We start from the raw sequence: 19,257 nt of genomic DNA, 5'->3' as shown, positions 1-19,257 counted from the left end.
GATTGAGATATGTAACAAGTACTTAGTCATAAAGTGATTTGTTGTACCTAAGCTATGGGCGCGAGAAGAGTAAGGATCGCGGTTCATGACCGAAGGTCTGGACAAGCCGCTCACAATGCTCATGATCATCTTTTAAATCGCGGGGTCTATTTTCATACTTCATAAAAACTCATAAACTACCACTTATCCGACATACCTACCAACGATTGACAAAAAACTTTACCATTATTACATGTATGAACAACTATATTCAATATATTTACAACATAAAAATAACATATATAAACCTACTCTGCAAACCTACATCTAACAGTACAAAGTTGATAAAGTCCGATGTCCAATATTTTCTTTACATTGCTATAAAAAATACATGTACCAACACTACGTGGTACACTATGTCTAATATCACCAAATCATACATCTATTTACTAAGTTACGTCTAAATTTACATCCCATTGCAAAATTATGTCTAAATTCTAGATCTAGTTCCTAACCTATGCGTAAATAATAGATCTAATTGCTACTCTATGACTACATTCTACATAACTACTGACATATATCTAAAGCTAGAACTATATTCTATACTATGTTTAAAATTAGATCTAAGTTCTAACTGTATCTAAAGCTAGATCTAGTGCCATTATTATGTGTATAGACAACTATATTAGATATATTTACAATATAAAAAATAACATATGTAAATCTACTCTGCAAACCTATATCTAACAATGCAAAAATGATAAAATTTAGTGTCCAACATTTTCTTTATATTGCTATAAAAAACATATGTACCAGCACTACATCTAATATCACCAAATCATACATTTGTTTGCTAAGTTATATTTAAACCTACATCTTATTATAAAATTATATCTAAATCTTATATCTAATTCCGAACCTATGTGTAAATAATAGATCTAATTGCTACCTATGACTATATTCTACATCTAATCACTAATCTATATCTAAAGCTAGAATTATATTCTACATTATATCTAAACCTAGATCTAGTGGCTACCTTAATTGGTTTAAAAAAAAAGAAAGAAAAATTTTATCTTTTTTTCAGCAAACCAAGCCAAATAAGCCATGCGAGAGAGGGGCGGCCAGTGCGGCGATTTTATATAGTAAAATGTGTCACCCATCTAATAGTGGACCCGACGCGCGCAAACGCTCTTGTCATCCGTTGAAGAGCGATATCTTTATTATCGTCTCTCCAACGGATGACACCTTGATGTGACAGCCATATCAACACAGCTATTTAAGTCAATGTCGTTTGACTGTAGTCCCCATAAGGTATCGCCCATTGGTCTATTCAACAGGCAACGGTAAGTTAGAGTTGCTACTTTTAAAACGGAGTGTGGTTTTGCGTGTGTGTGTATATATATATATATATATATATATATATATATATATATATATATATATATATATATATATATATATATATATCTCGTATGAATTTAGCTTAGGCGTAGGACGCCCTATTATAGGCCCATTTTTTTTCTTTTTTTAATCATCGCATTAATTCACAGGTAATGCATTTTTTTCTTCTTATATGCATTCACATATTTTGAATACATACGAAATGTTCAATTTTTTAAAAAAATAAAAAATATATTCATGTTGGAACACATTTGGTTGTATTAATTCTAGACAACATCATGGTTCAAACGATTTTAAAAATAGACTTACGGTTTGAGAAAAAAATATTTAAAATTTGCAAATCAACCGCAGCCCTGGAATGTCCATGTACCGTGCACTCCCACTTCCTTCCCAGTGGATGGTTCCTTTGCTCAGACCGCAGCAATATCGAAGCACGCTATTCCGGTGTGCAACCTTGACTCGGTCGGTGGGTTGAATTTGAATTGATTAAGTGGTATATGAAAAAGACTATTTTAAACTATTACTGTAGTTTGGATTTCCTCTGTAAACTATAAAACCCGATATAATATATTTAGAACTATCTATATCGTGTAAGTGACCTCTTGATATATAAAAAGATGATTTTGCTACGACGTGACGCTAATATGGTAATGTTTTTGCATATGGACATATTTCTAGCTGACCTGGCAATATTAGAGGAAAAGTTAACCAAATCAGCATATAAAAGTTGGTGGGTCGTCACCAAAGGTCACCACCATGGTACCCCACAATTCACATATGAAGGTGATGGTATGTTGCAGCCCGAGGCTATGATTACAGGCTGCGAGGCTTACACAAACTTACCACGGTAAATCTTCTCTCTCTTGTTTGTCTCCCTATGTTGGAGGGTGAACTCTTCAAGCGGGGATCCGGAGGGACCCCTTTGAGATTCGGTCGGGGATGATTTTGAATCCGTTTCGTAGGTAAAATAAATGGGAGTAAATAAGATGCAGGTGGGGTGGAATGATCGGATGCAGGAGGAAGTAAATGCTCAGGGGGTTTTTAGATAGGTTCGGGCCGCACTGAGCATAACACCATACTCCTGTGTGTATGCTATAAATACTCTGAGAATGTCTCCCTGAGGATCTGCTGTGTTACAAGAATCTTTGTCTAAGTCTAGAGCTTCGTACTCCTTGTTCTTCAGTCGATCTAAGCCTTGATCTCCGTCTTCTCTGTCTTGTATCTGATTCAGGCCTTTCTCCGGGGAGCCCACCCTTCTTTTATACCCGTCGGGGCGGTAGCGTGCCCAGAAAGGATGGCGCAAGTTTCAATGCGCCATAAATGGAAAGCAACCATCATGGGCTGCTGCTCGAGGTGATGGGGAGGTTGAAAACGTGCCCCCATCCGGTCTTGTTCGTCATCATTCTGCTTTTCGGCGAGTACTGCGGGGAGGGCCTACCGGGCAGCCACCGAGTAGCCCCGCGTGCCCGCCCGGTCAGAGCAGGCCTGACACATCAGGGCAGCAGGCGGTGTGCCTCGAGTCCTGCGATGTTATCCCGAGACGCGCCGGATGATGCGCGATGGGACCCGTGCATTAAATGTCCCCACGCCTCCCGGAGCTGACTTTTCTTGTCATCGGGGAACTCGGGTGTTCGGGGACCACTGTTCATGACCCCGAGCACCCTCTCCCAGAACTCGGCCTTCTTGGGTCATCGGGGAACTCGGGTACTTGAGGACCACTGTTCATGGCCCCGAGCACCCTCTCCCGGAACTCGGCCTTCTCGGGTCATCAGGGAACTCGGGTACTCGGGGACCACTGTTCATGGTCCCGAGCACCCTCTCCCGGAACTCGGCCTTCTTGGGTCATCGGGAATTCAGGTACTCGGGGACCACTGTTCATGATCCTGAGCACCCCCTCCCGGGACTTGGTCTTCTCGGGCCTCGGGGAGATAACCCCCGAGGGAGGGCACCACGTGGCACTCTGCTGTTCTGGTCTCGGGACTCGGGGACCCCTGGTTCCTATGTCACCGACACCCTACCTCTCATACAAGTCATATCGAGCGACGCCACCTCCAACCTGGCGTTCCCAGCGGTGAGCCTTGGCCAGATCTACCACTTAGTTCTCCCCAACACGGATCCCCATTATAGCATCCCAACCATATTTCATTCATTTTGTTTCCTTCCTGATTCCCCTCCTCGTTTCCATTTTCTTTATTTTCTTTCACCTCCAACAACTTTCTTTGAAAGAGATTTGTGAAGTGAAATGAGAGAGAATACCGTCTTAGAGGGGATAACATTGTGAATCATTTCATAACGAGAACTGTAAAGAGAAGTTGTTAAAGCACTAAAGTAAACGAAAATCCCTTCGTAAATAGCATCCGCGAAAAGAATCCCTTAGGCCATGTACGAAAATCCGCGAAAGGAATCCCTCCATTAAAGCACGAGCGCTTAGCTAGACGCTTGCGGGTGGTTGTCGTTTTTTCATGCCAGCGTCGATGTTCGGATGGACGCTTGCCGCGGCGTCGGTGCTCACAAAAGCGACCGACGCTTGGAGCAGTTTCAGGATGAAAATTAACAGTTTCAGCATGGTCACTGAAGATTAGCAAGGAGATTTTATTGTTTCTATTGTAGGTTGAGACTCATATGCAAATTCTTTATCATTCTTTCTCTTTAAGCATCTATATAATCTATATAAGTGTTGTTGCATTGTACATGGCCTTAGGATGCCCTTAGACCATGGACAACGCGGTGAGGTGGTAGACGCTTATAGGCGGTTTTCCATTTTATTTTATTTTTTTGCCACCGTGGGACTCAATGCATGGCGCCAGGAAAGAATCGCGGCTCCACCAGGCGCTCGATGCTTGGGCCAAGCCAGTCGCGCGGAAGGCAAAGTGGGCGCTCTAGGCTGGTGGTTTCAACCGTGATTAGCACTAGAAATTAGTGCTACATCCCTGATTAGTGTTGGGGTTTACGGATGCTTAAACTGGCACTTAATAGAGGTCAATTAATTAAGCATCCATAAGATTGTTTTTTCCATTATATCTTTGAGACTCTTAGGAAGGTTTTTGGGCATTCTCTCTTTAACCGTCTATTTATCCTTGCATTATATATGCCCTTAGACTATCACATTCTATTGGCATTTAGATAGGGCAGCAAAGAACGAGATCCTCTCACTTCACTCCACCATGAACTATTAGATATGAGTTAGACAGTTAAGATATTGATGAATTGGACTTTATCTCGAGACTTCTGAAAATGATTTGAATCTAAGAATTTGAATTCGAATGGGATTTGAGCTGAACATAATCTAAGAGTAGATTTGAAATTGAGAGATATTTAATTTCAAATCTCCACACAAAGAACTACAAAAACTCAACTAATGTACAAGATTATTTTGAAATTGATTCTAGTGCACTCTAGGACTCCTATCCAGCTTAGCATATCTAATATATATGAATGTATATATACTGATACATATACCTCCACATACCTATTTTCTTAATCTTAGTTAGCTTAATTAATATAAAAAATTAAATTGGAATGAAATTTGTAACTAATCAGCATACTTAAACTCATGATGCTACATTGGTGATCATCTAAAGCAATGTGGAATTGTTCTACAGTTGATTGCATTGGGTACGCCTCAATGTAATGGGATGTTTGAATGGAGAAACCGAACTTTGTTGGACATGGTCTGGTCCATGATGAGCAAATCGGATCATCCATTACCCTTCTGGGGATACACTCTAGAAATTATTATGTTGACTTTAAATAGGATTTCATCTAAAGCTGTAGAGAAGACACCATATGAGATATTGACCGGAAAGCATCCCGGGTTGTCTTTCCTTAAGTTCTGGGGTTGTGAGGACTATGTAAAATATTTGACATCCAATAAGCTCACTCTCAAATCAGATGAATGCTTCTTTGTGAGGTATCATAGGGAAACCAAAGGATATTACTTCTATAACGGAAAGAAGGCAAAGTGTTTATCGTTCGAAATGGTGTTTTTCTGGAGAAAGAGTCTCTCAAAGAAAGTTAGTGGGAGTATGATGCAACTCAAAGAAACTCAGGAACCATCAGAAAGTGTTTTAGCCCATACTGAACCACAATTGGATGTTGCAGAACATGTTGTAGAGACATCAGCTCCACGTCGATCGAAAATGGTCAGACGCGCACCTGAGAGGTTTATGTTCCTAACCACGGAGCAACATGATATATTATTGTTGGACAATGATAAACCTAAGACTTACTAGAAAACAGTGGTGGGACCGGACTCTAAGAGATGGCTTGAAGCCATGAGATCCGAGATAAAATTCATGCACGATAATCAAGTTTAGAACTTGGTTGATCCACTCGATGGTGTTAAAGCAGTTGAGTGAAAATGGGTAAGAAAAAGATAGACGTTGATGGAAATATTCACATCTATAAGGCAGATTGATGGCGAAAGGTTTCAGGAAAATTTAAGGTGTTGATTATGATGAAACATTTTCGCCCGTCGTAATGCTAAAATCTATCTAGATCATCCTAGTAATTGCTGCATATTATGACTATGAGATATGGCAGATGGATGTCAAAACAACTTTCCTTAATGGAAACCTAAGTGAGGATTTGTACATGGCACAGCCTGAAGGTTTTATCGATCCGAAAAATGCTAGGAAGATATGCAGGCTACAAAAGTCTATCTATGGGCTGAAGCAAACTTCTCGGAGTTAGAATCTTTGTTTTGATGAAGTGGTCAAAGGGTTTGGTTTCATCAAGAATGAAGAAGAGTCTTGTATTTACAAAAAGGTTAGTGGAAGCGCACTCGTGTTTTGATCTTATATGTAGGTGACATATTATTGGTCAGAAATGATATTTTAATGCTTAATGCTGTCAAATATTCATTGTGAAAGAGTTTCTCGATGAAAGATCTAGGAGAGGTAATCATATATATTGGGCATAAAGATCTATAAAGATAGGTCGAGAAGACTGATCGGATTAAGCCAAAGCACATATATCGACAAGGTATTGAAAAGTTCATTATGCAGGATTCCAAGAAAGGTTTCTTGCTAATGTCACATGGCATCACTCTCAAAAAGAGTCAGCGTCCTTCGACCACTGATAAGCTCGAGATGATAAGTGTGATCCCGTATGCTTCCGCTATCAGTTCCATCATGTATGTCATGCTTTGTACACGTTCAAATGTTTCCTATGCTCTAAGTGTTACGAGTAGATACCAATTAAACCTGGGTGAAGCTCACGTATGGATATGTTTCTAGTCTATGGAGGTGAAGAGGAGCTTGTTGTAAATGGTTACACCAATGCTAGCTTCCAAACTGACAAGGATGATTCGAGAGCGCAATCTGGTTTTGTGTTTTGCCTCAATGGAAGAGAAGTGAATTAGAAGAGTTCCAAGCAAGAAACGGTGGTCGATTCTATAATGGAGGTGGAGTATATTGTAGCTTCTGAAGTTGCAAAGGAGGTTGTTTGGATAAGAAATTTTATTTCTGAGTTAGGTATGGTGTCTAGTGCTTCTAATCCATTAGATCTCTATTCTTATAATAGTGGAACCATTGCGCAAGCCAAAGAACTTAGGTCGCATCAGAAGTCCAAACACATATTGCAGCGCTATCACCTTATTCGAGAGATTTTAGATCGGGGTGACATGAAGATATGCAAGGTGTACACGGATTTGAATATTTCTGATCCGTTGATAAAGCCACTCCCGCAGCCAATGCATGAGACGCACATGAGAACTATGGGTATTAGATACTTACATGATTGACTCTAGTGCAAGTGGGAAATTGAGGTGTGGGCAAAAGTTTGTTTCTGAGTTAGGTGTGGGCCAAAGCATGAGGCACCAATAATTCTTCAGTTAAGCTTGTCTAGTTTTATGATATTGTGACACTGTATCTTTTTTAGCCTTTGTGCACTTGTGAGCACCACATTCTACTGTCCTAAGCCCTTTAGTGTTTCTAGCATTTGCAGATGTTTTGTGGTATACATGTGAAAGCTCATTAGGATTGCATGTTCATACGTTGCATGGTATTTTGTCCTTGATGTTTGCATTGGGGGGATATGCATTAAGCTATAAAGAAGAATCTTGCATGATGACTGGGGAAGAAAATATGATAAATGTGTGTTCATCAAGGAGGAGCATAGCATTAGAGTTTTATGGCGTTTTGGCTCGTCTCTGCTTCTCTTCGGGCATTTGCAATCTCTCTTATGAAAAGTGGCATGTTTTGCTCTTTCTCAAGTTTTTTATCACTTGGATGAGCTTCTCTTGTTGGTGTTGTTCAATCCAAATTTTTTGTGCTTTTAGGGTTGTCAATGCACTCATCAAGAGGGAGATTGAGAAGCCAAGTTGAAATATGACTTGGTTTATATGTGATGAGTGATTGACAAACTTGTAGATTTGGTTTAGGGATGGCAATCGGGTACGATGGGTACGGTTAGTGCTCACTTATACCCGTACCCACCGATTTTTTACCCACTCACAGGTATACCTGCGAACGCCCCCGGGCGAAGGGCCAGCCCTAAACCCGTCACCCGTGGGTACCCATCACCTATGGGTGTACCCGTTTACCCGCGGGACAGTGGGGCGGGCCGGGGTCAAGCAACACGGTAAAGTAATGTGACGGGGGTGGCAGGGCGACGCAGTGCGACGGGGCGGGGGGTGGCGTGACAGGGCAGGGCGAAGCATCGCACCGCTGTCTCCCACTGCACGTCGATCATCTCCAACTCGCACGCACCGCCTCAAATCGACCACCACAAGCTGTGCAACCCTCAAACCCTCGCCTCCACCGCAGGGGGCAAATCCACAAGGGATTCGCGCACAGGAGCATCAGGAGGCCGAGAGGATGAGGAGGGCGAGATGGGGATGCTAGAATCACGTAGCTATTCACCAGAGAGGATGCTCACATTGCAGGGAAAAGAGATGGATGAGATGGAGCTATGGGTCAAGTTTTGTGCTAACCGGCGGGGGATAGAACTTGAGACCTTCAAATTGGAGAGGATGAAGGAGAGGGGATCCGCACCAGCCCTCACGCCCTCGTCCTCCGGCCGCACGACATGCGAGCACGCGAGGGACTCGAGTGGCCATGGCATGCGTTGTCACCCCTCCGTCTCGTTGTGAGGAAACCCTCACACGGAAGAATCCAAGGATGAGGCCAGCCATTTGGGCCTATGTGGCCACTCGGCCCATGGCCTTGAGCAATGTTCTACAGGAGCAAAAGAAACAAGAATGACGTTGGAGCACAGCCAGACTGTGCATTAAGCCATCATGTGCAATTTACTAGTATGATGTAGAATATTAGGGTTTGATGGAATACCCACTTGTTATCAATCTATATAGGTATACGAGTTTCATGGGTATGGGTATGCCTTACCCATACCCATACCCGTATACATGTCGGGTAGTATTTTCTACCCATGAACGTACCTGTAGATACCAAATGCTACCCATACCCTACCCTATTCGAGTATTTACTTATGGGTAAACATATAATCGAGATAAATTGTCATCCCTAATTTGTTTTGTTGATTTTTGGATTGATTAAGCATGTATGTGTATTGCATTGACAATCATGACTAACCAAAGTTGAAGAGGAAATGGAGTTGGAGTGTTTGTTTCTGAGTCTAGGAAAATCACACACGTCAGATAGTCCGGTGCTTGGGGAGTTGAATGCACCGTAAGGTCTGACATTTAGACAGTGTACACGCTGGAGCTTTTCCTGCAAAGAGGCTGAAAAATTGGCTTTGGTGGACATATATGCATCGGATGGTACGGTGATATACTCTTGTGAACACCAGACTAATTCTTGTAGAGAACAAGTTTTTGAAGGAAATCAAGCTTTGAACACCGGATGGTCCGATGATGGAAGTATTGAACACTGGAGCAATTTTCACAGAGGGGTTGCAAAATTGCTGGTCTGGAGGAGTTGCATACGCTGGATGGTCCAGCGATTGGAAGTGTGCACGCCAGAGAATACGCCGGAGCATTTAGTGCAGAGAGGTTGCAGAAGTTGCTAGCTTGATGATTTGCACACGCGGGATTGAAGTGCCCCGGGTTATCCCCGGTGCTTAAAACCATTATTATACCAGTTCCTGAATCAGTCACTGGTAAATAAGAGTCTTACAGCAGGTATTATCAATGCCATACAACACGAGAGACAGTGAGCATAATCCACCATCCTAATAACACATACAACATTAAGCCCAAGTGCATTATTAAAAAGGTCCACGATAATAGAGTACACAGCAGAGACAGCATGACGAACACGCCACTCCACAGGCAACTCGGGTGCAGACGCGACCAAGCCTACTCGTCTGCCTCACCGTCTGCCTCGGTGAAGTCTGGATCATCCTCTGAAAGCACAAGCAAGGGTGAGTACAAGAGTACTCAACAAGTCTCAACCCTTGCCCTACGGCAGGGGTACGAATACATGCATAAGAGGATGACAAGGATAAGCTGTAAGGTTGAATTTTGCAAAAAGCTAAGTTGTACACGTGCATGGTTCAATTTATGTAAAGAATTTTATGAAAATGACAACGGTAATAAAATATGGTTGTCCAAATTTTATTGTTGCTGGACACCCCGTCCACGGCAAACCATGGCATACGGCCGGACCTATATTCGAAAATAGGGCACACCTTGCCCACTCACTCACAAGAAAAACACAAGCAACCCATGCTAGTTGCTGCGATCGAACCATAGTTCGTCCATGACCATAGACACGGCTATTCGAATAGTTTTACCTCTGCAGAGTTGTACACTTTACCCACAAGCTGAGCTCGACAACAATCCACCACTGTGGAAGCGCGGCTCAACAAAGCCATTACCCACCACAACATCATCACACTAACCGCCTACAGGAGCTAACCAGGGGTTCATGACCTTTAGCTAGGCCTCTAACCGGGTCGCCAAGCCTGCACCGCCTGCCCCTGCTCCATGGTTCCCCGCTACACGACTACCTCCAGACGGTAGTAGACTAGCTGGGGGATTTAGACTAAGCCCTGCCCATACAGGGTCGAGTGGTTGTATTGTATAGATTAGGTAGGATGTCACATCAACTCAGTCCTTAAACGAGCTAATGCAAACATCTCCACATGGAATCTGCCACACGGACAGCACTCCTCCCGAAGCCTGTCACACTGACAGCACTGCGACTCGCTAGGCATTCCCGAAGGAATCCTGATTTGCCCCGGCTCTAACCCTAACTCAGGATTCATTATTCTCATCCAACGTGGTCTTACCCAACCATAACCCACACAACACCAACATATAGTTTTACACCTTTGAAAAAGCTAGATGTGGTTACGTATGAAGTAATAGTAAAGATTATCATTCCTAAGCACACTAGTACAAGGTAATTGCCTAGTCATAAGTAAATTAGCTATGGCGAAAACCTAGGTTTACCAAGATCAAGCATACATGATAGACACAAATGGCTGGCTAAGCTACATTAGGTTATAGCTAGATCAACAGTTTAAAATATGCCAACTAATAATACTACATGCATTATATCGGAGTAAAACGGCTGCTACGGGTGGTGTTGATAAAACCGGGTTCAATATGGTCAAAGGGAAAATGGATTGAGACTTGCCTTCATTGAAGTCCTCGAGGGGGTCCTGCTCGAACTCCTGAGTTCCTGGCACCTGCTCCTCCTCCTCCTCAACGAACTCTCCGGCTTTTAGACACGATAATCAATATAGCAACACACAAATAAATACAAATAAAATATAATTAATTTTTAATAAATAATAAACTGGTATAAATAGATAGAGCACGAATTTAGAAGAATATCGGTGGAAGAATCGTCGAAATCGGAGTTGAAACGGAGGATTTATGGGCTTTGGAAGTTTGCCAGGAATTTAATTTGGGAAAAAGAAAAAAGGGAATATTCCTGGAATATTCCTCGAAAAATTCGATTTCTGGAAATTAAGAAAGTCTACTGTTTTTTGGCGGGCTCGTATTGTGCTTGGGCTCGGTTAATGGGCAGGTCTTTGGGCCAGATCAGCCCACATCAGTCCAGCGGGGAACTAACGGTCAGGCTAACGGTCGTTAGCCGGCCGGGCCCACTTGTCAGGATAACACAGAGAGGAAAGGGAGAGACGGGAGGGCGACGGTGTCGGTCGGCGTGGTGGCAGTCCACCGGAACGGCTCGGGACGGCGAAGCCGAGGGTTCCACGGTGGCGCGCTCATCGGAGCCTCGCCGGAACATGGCTCCCGGCCACCAATCTCGACGGGGATTGCGCCGGAAGAGAGAGAAGGGGATGGGGAGTCCATTTTCATGTAGTGAGCGGAGATGGCCGGCGGCGAATCACCATCGGCACAGCTCGGGTAGCTCGGTGGGCGGCTTGGTGAGGGCATGAGAGAGGGAGGGAAGTGAGGGGAAGGGTGGAGATGCTTGGTGTGGTGCTCGGTGGCCAACAATGGCGGTGTTTGGTAGCTCGACCGAGGAGATCGCCGGGGAGGTAATCTCGGCGGAGAGAGAGAGAGAGAGAGAGAGAGAGAGAGAGAGAGAGAGAGAGAGAGAGTGTGGGAGAGGATGGGAGAGAGAGAAGCTTGCCTCAAGAGCTTAGGTGGTCGCGGTGAGGAGAGGTAGAGCTCAGGCGAGGCTATTTATAGGCGGGGAGGAGGCGGGAGCTTCGTCGGTCGAAGGACAGCGACGAGTATGCTCGGCGTGCTCGGTCATAGGCGACTTGAAAGCGGCCGCAGGCGAGAGGACAGCACGGCAGTCGTTCGAGTCTCCACGCGCACGTACTGGAGGGGCGACGTGAGGAAGGAGAAGTGGGGGACCGGGGCGAGAGGTCGACACCGTGGCGTCCGGCGGCCGACTTTCCCAGGTACGATCGTTGACGGCTCTGCGGGAAGTGACAAACTAGGGCAGGGGAGGGGCAAGAGGACGATACGGCGGGATGGCGTGCGCACCGTGCAGGCATGGGGGGTCACGCGCGTACAATGGCCGAGCGAGCTCCGTGCGCGTGTGCGTGTACTGCGCGGGCATCGTGAGGAAGGAGAAGGGGGGGATCGCTCGGGCTGGGCCGGCGCAGCGCGGGGAAAGGAAAAAGGGAGAGGGAAAGTGGGCCGGAGAAGAGAGGGGGGGTGAGGGCGGCCCAGGGAGGGAGGAAAGTGGCTGGGCCGGGCCAGATGGATGGGTGGGCTGGCCGGGTGATGAAGGGAAAAGAAGAGATAAAGAAAAATGGGCCGGATAGATGGGAAAAAGAAGATTGGTCCCAAGTAAAGGGAAAGGATTTGAGGTTTTGGAATTTTTGGAAAGAGATTTGAGATGGTTTTGAATTGATTTGAAAGAATTTGTTTGAATAAATTTTGAAATTCAATTTAGCCAAAGTTTGGGATGTTATAGGGATCGTCCAGCATTCATGAGGTGTGCACATCGAACCATCCAGCGTTCACGATTTCTCCAAGATGTGTTTTAACTAAGGATTTTGATTATAGACTAATCTATAATGGAATTAGATATATGTATTTGCTTGTCTAAAGTTGTGCAGATCAAGGATACAACTTGGCGAACAATGACGAGACAATCAGGGCCAAGTGGGGTGCTTGGTACCAGACGATCGAGGAGGCCGAACGGTGTCAAGGGTGGTCCTAGTTGTGCACATAAAAGTCAAACAAAGCATGAAAAGAAGGATGAAGATGACGTTGTGACAAAGTCAAGCAAAGGGGATATCGATGCAAGTGACAAGATGGCCCGATGGATCAAAAGCGGGGTAGACTTACCGACGGCCAAGATTGCAAGACAGGGTACACGTGTCGATATCAGGATGCTTGCTTGGGGTCAAAGTCTCTAAGGTGCCACAATCGTTCGATTGACGGAGTGAAAAATGGATCAAAGTGGTGGTAGGGAGGAAGCCATTATAAGTAATGAGTATTTTGAGAACAAGAAAATTTAAAGGCTAAGACACCTCCCTATACCTATAAATAGAGGGGTATAGTTATAGGGACCATCAACTTAGAGAGTTTCTTCATCTGGTGACCATCTTTTTAAGTTTTTTTCAAAAGTTATCATCTTTTCATGACTAGGTTCATAGATTAATCTTAAATGAAATCTTGTGTTCATATTCCATCTATGGAGTCACAGTTTTTCGGTTCTTTCCCTTGCTTCTTTTTGTTTGCTACCACTTGTGTTCTTTGAGATGTGTTGGATGACTCAATAGGAAAAGGTCATCAAGTTTAAAAAGAAATTCTACGAGATATCTATTCACCTCCTCTAATCGTTAATCTTATGTACAAACGGTTTACATCTTAGCTAGTTTGGAAGTATATGCTAATTTACGGTCGGATAAATGGTTTCGATCTCAGCTAGTTTGTTAGTTGTTTTAAACGAGCAGGAAAGTATTAGAAGAACAAATTAAAGAGCAGTAAGGTTGATTTAAACGAACAGGAAAGTATTTAAAAAAAATCAAGAATGTAAAAACTTTATCGACCCATGCAGGTCGCAGCACGACGCACTAACCAACTGAGCTAATAGGCCATTTGTTGTCTGCAAGAATTATTTTCCCTGTTTTTATATAAACTTCAGGCTGTCGAATCGTACTGTCAGTGCTCCGGGTCCTTTCTTTATCTTCTTGCACTTTGTCTTCAAGTAAGCACCCTGTGTAAACAACGACGTGACGACTGGATTAGTGAAAACAGACCAAAGTTTCACAAATCATTTTGCCTTACTTTCAACTGAACAGAAGAGGGAGACATTTCAGTACATGGCTTGGCTTTACGAATAAATGCCACTCTGCAGATGATGATTCTAATCCGACAAGGCATCAGTTTAGCATATATCTATCATCAGAGGAGCTCTGCTAAATAACAGTTTTCAGTTTTTTTTTTTAAATGGAATCTATAATAGTGATTCTCTGAAATAGACTAAAAGCTGGAGAGCTAAAAAAAACAGCTTCTCTTGATTCACTTGACGTACAGAATCACTTCTTTCATATATGCACCGCTTGACCCTGTTTTGAAAATGAGCTTTGCTCTCCTCGTGTCACCAGTTCAAATCTGATTCCTTTTAGATAATCACTTTCAGCCATATAATCATTTTTTATAGAGAATCACTCTCCGTAGAGAATTTGGATCAAAGAGAGTTCTACCAAACAGGCTCTAAGTGACTTTAGCCATAAGCAGTAGAACAGTATTCAACTCGGGATTAAATTTCGTCAAAATTTTGCGAATTTCGGAGATGAACGGAATATCTAATCTCGAAATTTTCTTTATCTGATATGTGGGACTCACGTAGCAGAGAAAAAAAATACCGTGAATTTCGGTAAAATTTAGCGAATTTCAGTCTTTTCACCGATTAAAAAAAATTGTAAAACGAAATTGAAATCCCTGCATTCAATACATGTAAGATACAATGATTAGATTTACACATGACATGATGAGAACAAAATCCAATCAAGGTATACACATTAAATTTCAGGCCAGCTACTGGCACGTATATACTGTATATATGTATATTTACACGCTTTTCCAGCAAGAACCCTCCAAAGCACCTCAACCAACCAAGATACACACATTCCATGGCATCCTTACCGCCCGCTCCATGCTGCAAGAACACCATGGAACACTTCAGCCACCAGGTCCCTCTCCGCAGTCTGCAGGAACGCGTTGAAATCGTCGTGCATCTCGTACACCTTCCTGAAATCCACTAGGTACCTCAAGCAACCGCCCTTGAGCTTCGGCAGCTGGTACAGGTGCGCGGTCTGGAGCCTCTCGAGCACGTTGCCAGCGTCGATGTCCTCCAGCAGACTCTCGTGGCACGCCTCCCTCAGGTCGGCGATGTCGTACTTGTCGGCGGCCCTGAGGAGGGCCAGCCTGTTGGCGAGGAACTCCTCGCCGCGCAGGTCGCCGTAGATGTAGCCGAGGAAGGCCCGGCACGCGACGAGGGACATGTCGGAGATGTCCACGGTGGAGTGCTCCTTCTCCTTGAGGTCGTGCGAGAACATGCTCCGGAAGACGGGTGAGCGGGTGGCGAGGATCGCGCGGTGGGCCCGGACGCTGCCGTCGGCGGCGTTGATCGTGATGTCGGTGAGCATGTCCTCTTGCAGCATCCGAGCGAGAGCTGACAGTGCGGTGTTGTCTGAAGACTGCTTGACCTGGTAGGAGGTCCAGATTGAGGCCGGTTCGCCACCCTGAAATGCAGTTCAGGAGCAGGAGGTGAGACCGTCAGAGGATTGTTACAACTTACAAGCACAAGATGTGAATACTGAATAAGTTTTTTATGTTAATTCTTGTCAGTGAAATTCTTCCAGTAACTGATGTGCACAAAGGAAACGTATGTTGAGATCTGATGGTTAATAGACCAAAAGTCTGGCTATGCTCTCTCTCTCTCTCTCTCTCTCTCTCTCTCTCTCTCTCTCTTTTTGAACTAACAGTCTGACTATGCTCTCTTAAAAAAAATACTGAAACCATGTCTGTTTCCGACTTGTAGGGTGTTGTCAATTGATGATATCAATAAAAGTTTGAATTCTCACTTGCAATATTTGCAATTTTTAGTTACAAAGAAAAGGTAATATCCTGATATTAGGTCGAACTTGAGTGACAAGTGACAGCAGATCTCTGTTTTAGTTTCTGTTATGCTTAATATAGCCTCTGACTTTGAAACATGATTAATTTCCTGTTGAAACAACATCTCCAAATGTCATATCGACATCGCGCATAATTTCAACCCAAAGACAATACATGGATCAGGGGTTGTTTATTTCCACACAAGAAAGCAACCACAGAAGTTTCTGTACGATATTTGTGAGTGAAGTTGTGAACCTGTCCAAGATTGGACATGATTTCAGGTGACTCGAGGATGTCACTCCACGTACCCTACTGACTAATTGTTGTTGTACCAAACATTGACAAATCAAAAGAAGACAGTGAGACAGTGCTTACAGATGGATCTGCAACCTTCAGGTCAAGAAAGTCTATCTCAATCACAAATCTCCCTGTAACGGTACTATCAATTGCCCACACAAAACCGTCGTGTTTCAGCTGCTTGTCAAAAATTCCTGCATATATGCAAATCAGTTGTTAGTTAGAAATAAGTAACATATGGCGTCACGCTGTCACTCTACACATGCCTTGTGCACTCTCTTATTAGTGCGCAGAACTCAACTTGAAATCACAATAATGCCTCCAATTTGAAACCTGACTGATCATTTCTATGTTCAATAGAACAAAATTTTGTATTGCTTGGTGTGTGCTACTCAAATTCTGCATTTATTCTTGTAGCCAAATGAACTGTAGGTGTTTCCTTTCCTTTTTATGTCGACTAATATATTGAGAAATTCAAACGTATCTCCAATGTTTGTACATATCAAGATAATGTTCATCACAATTACAGGGGAGATAGTAGAGACTGTTGGTAGAAGAAACTTACCTGGGTGAACTATGGTCTTTTGATTAGGAGGAAAAGATATGAGAAGTTTGGTGACAAAGGAAGCTATTGGGGCTGGGGCTGCGTCCTTGGTAGAATTTGAATTCTCTGCAAAGAGCTTAACATAAGTCTGCTTGTTGTTTCTCTCCACAGATAGGTACCTTCATATTGCGGCATCAGAAACCTTGAGTTAGTTCATGACAAAAATGGTATCGATTTTCCCTTGTACTAATGCTATGAAGAATTCTTGACAATTTTAATTGTGTTGAGGTGGAGGATGACTTAAACTTCTTTTGGCAAAATTTAAGGAAGCATACAGCTTGGTCAAAGATTTTATTAGTAATAACAGAAAAGAAACCATTATCAGTGGAGGTTCAAGAAAGTGAAACTTTGTCTGAAATATATGGTTCCAAGCAAAGTCTCCACTTCTCTCCCAGAGACCAAATGTGATTAAGAAAAATCCTGACTACATATAGGTTGGTGAGGAAAGGTATCCAGCTATAATTAAAATGAAGCTGAATATAGTTTCGATTGGAAGTATAAAATTTAAGCGGATACATCCAAAAGTAGTGAGCGAGGTAACAAACTGAAATACTATTACACTGAAACCGCCATCAGAGAAACCAAATTCGGACATGATATGCTGTGCTACCAAAAATCTGAACTTTTTTTAGCCTCAAACTGAGACCCATAATCTGATGAAAGTTCAATCCGCTACAATCAAAATCACTACACGAAAAAGACGAAGAAATCCAAAGAAATTGGAACTTCTGCACTCTTTTTGAACTAACAAGCAAACTGACGATATCTCAACTTATGAACCTCCTCCGCAAACATCAAATTAATGAAAACAACAACATCCCAAAATTCACATGTACGGGTGATTCCGTGTCAAATTCAATTCAAAACGACTGAAACAGATCACAGAGCAGCACCAGGTGCACTAGTCACTCCCAAAGTATCGAACTTTTTGCACCCTACTCGACATGGCAATCAAGAAACCGCAAAGTAACAAGTCGAGAGAGATGGGGAGGGGAGGGGAGGGGTGACCGGTGTTGGCAGGGACGGACCAGTTCCAGAGGCCGATGCGGAAAGGGAGGGACTTGCGGTTGGTGTAGCAGGGGAGCGCGTCGACGCGCCATTGCGCGAGCCGCGGCGCCGCCTCCACGCGCGCCCCGTCGGTCATGGGCCCCCACGTCGCCGCCACCGCAGCCACCACCTCATTGACGCAGCCCAGCAGCCCCAGCGCCTCCCCCGCCTCCTTCCCCAGGTTTCGTCCCTCCCCCTGCACAGCCCCGCCTCATGCACTCCGCAACACGGCGCCAAGAACTCGGACTCACCACCGGGGATCGATGCAGGGACTCGACCACCACCAGCCCAGGCTCAAGAACTCCGAGAAGACAGCTCTATTAGCAGCAAGACACACAGCACAAAGGAAGCGTGCGCCAAGAACTGGCAGGACTGGTTGCTTGTCCCGGTTCTTGGCGGGTGCAACGGAGCAGGAGAGTGGCGGCGGCGGCTATATCATTGTGGGACGGGACATGGGACTATGGGAGTGGGAGAGAATTAATTCACCACGCAATGGCTTGGACGACGTTCGCGAGCGAGTGAGAGGAGGCAGGCTTAGGCCTGTTTGTTTCAGCTTCGGATTCTGGCTTTCAGCTTTTATAATCCGAAGCTGAAACAAACAGGTAGTTTTTGGTTATAGCTTTTTAAAATCTGCTGGTTGGATTGTAAGAATCTGAGAAGCTGATTTTCCTCAGCTTTTGATAGATTGTGAAAGTCTATTTTACTAAACTGTCCATTAAATTTTTTTAGAATCTACAGTCTAAAAGCTTTTCATAATTCAGCTTTTCACAATCCAGCTTTTCACAATCCAGCTTTTATAAGCTGCTTTTCAGAATCTCTAGCTGAAACAAACAGGCCCTGCGGATGGTGAATGCTTTGATTAATTATCCGCACCGATTAGCAGCAGTATTTCGCTCGCGCCTGTCGCATCCACTCCACTTCAGGCACCACTCCATCCCTTTTCCTGCTTCCCTTTTGCAGAGATTTTCTCTTCTTGCAATGATCATGCATGATTTGTTATCAGAAGTTCAGAACGGAGGCAGATAATGGTGCTCAATTACTGGCCACCGAGCCGCGGTTACTGGATCATTAACGTAACGGAGCAATGATTTTGCACTTGTACGCATGTATCTAGCATCTTTGTCGTCCATGGACCCAACCCTTGATTTGTTCTCTTTTGACTTCAGAATCGCAGCAAATCGTCACCTTTGCTTCCCAACCTCTCTCTCATCTTCTTGTCAGTATTCTTGTTCACAACACTTGCTCAGGCCCATGCGACAAGTGGGATAATTGTTGCTGAGATAAGGTTCATAAACTGTTTGGATCCTGAAAACCGCTCACCTGCGGTTACCAAAAAATCACAGTTATCACGATAACGTGGCAAATTCGTTGAGAATTCGCTCAAAATTCAGTCAGTCAAATTTGAAATTCGATGAGAATTCGGACCGAATCAACCGAACGG

General features: G+C 43.9%; 1 protein-coding gene across 1 annotated transcript; it reads right to left on the bottom strand.

Annotated features, from left to right (window-relative positions):
* Positions 1-14,705: 14,705 nt before the first annotated feature.
* On the bottom strand, positions 14,706-18,347 carry LOC133896173 (BTB/POZ domain-containing protein At1g55760-like). Its single transcript, XM_062336722.1, has 4 exons — positions 17,798-18,347; positions 16,731-16,888; positions 16,244-16,359; positions 14,706-15,492 (listed from the first exon to the last, which is right to left on the bottom strand). The coding sequence occupies exons 1-4, from the start codon at positions 17,911-17,913 to the stop codon at positions 14,890-14,892; spliced, it is 993 nt and encodes a 330-aa protein (XP_062192706.1). The 5' UTR covers positions 17,914-18,347; the 3' UTR covers positions 14,706-14,889.
* Positions 18,348-19,257: the final 910 nt, after the last annotated feature.

This window comes from Phragmites australis, chromosome 16 (genome assembly GCF_958298935.1).
Source record: "Phragmites australis chromosome 16, lpPhrAust1.1, whole genome shotgun sequence".
Taxonomy (NCBI): domain Eukaryota; kingdom Viridiplantae; phylum Streptophyta; class Magnoliopsida; order Poales; family Poaceae; genus Phragmites; species Phragmites australis.
The sequence above is the reverse complement of the archived record's forward strand: the minus strand, read 5'-3'. Positions and strand labels throughout refer to the sequence as shown.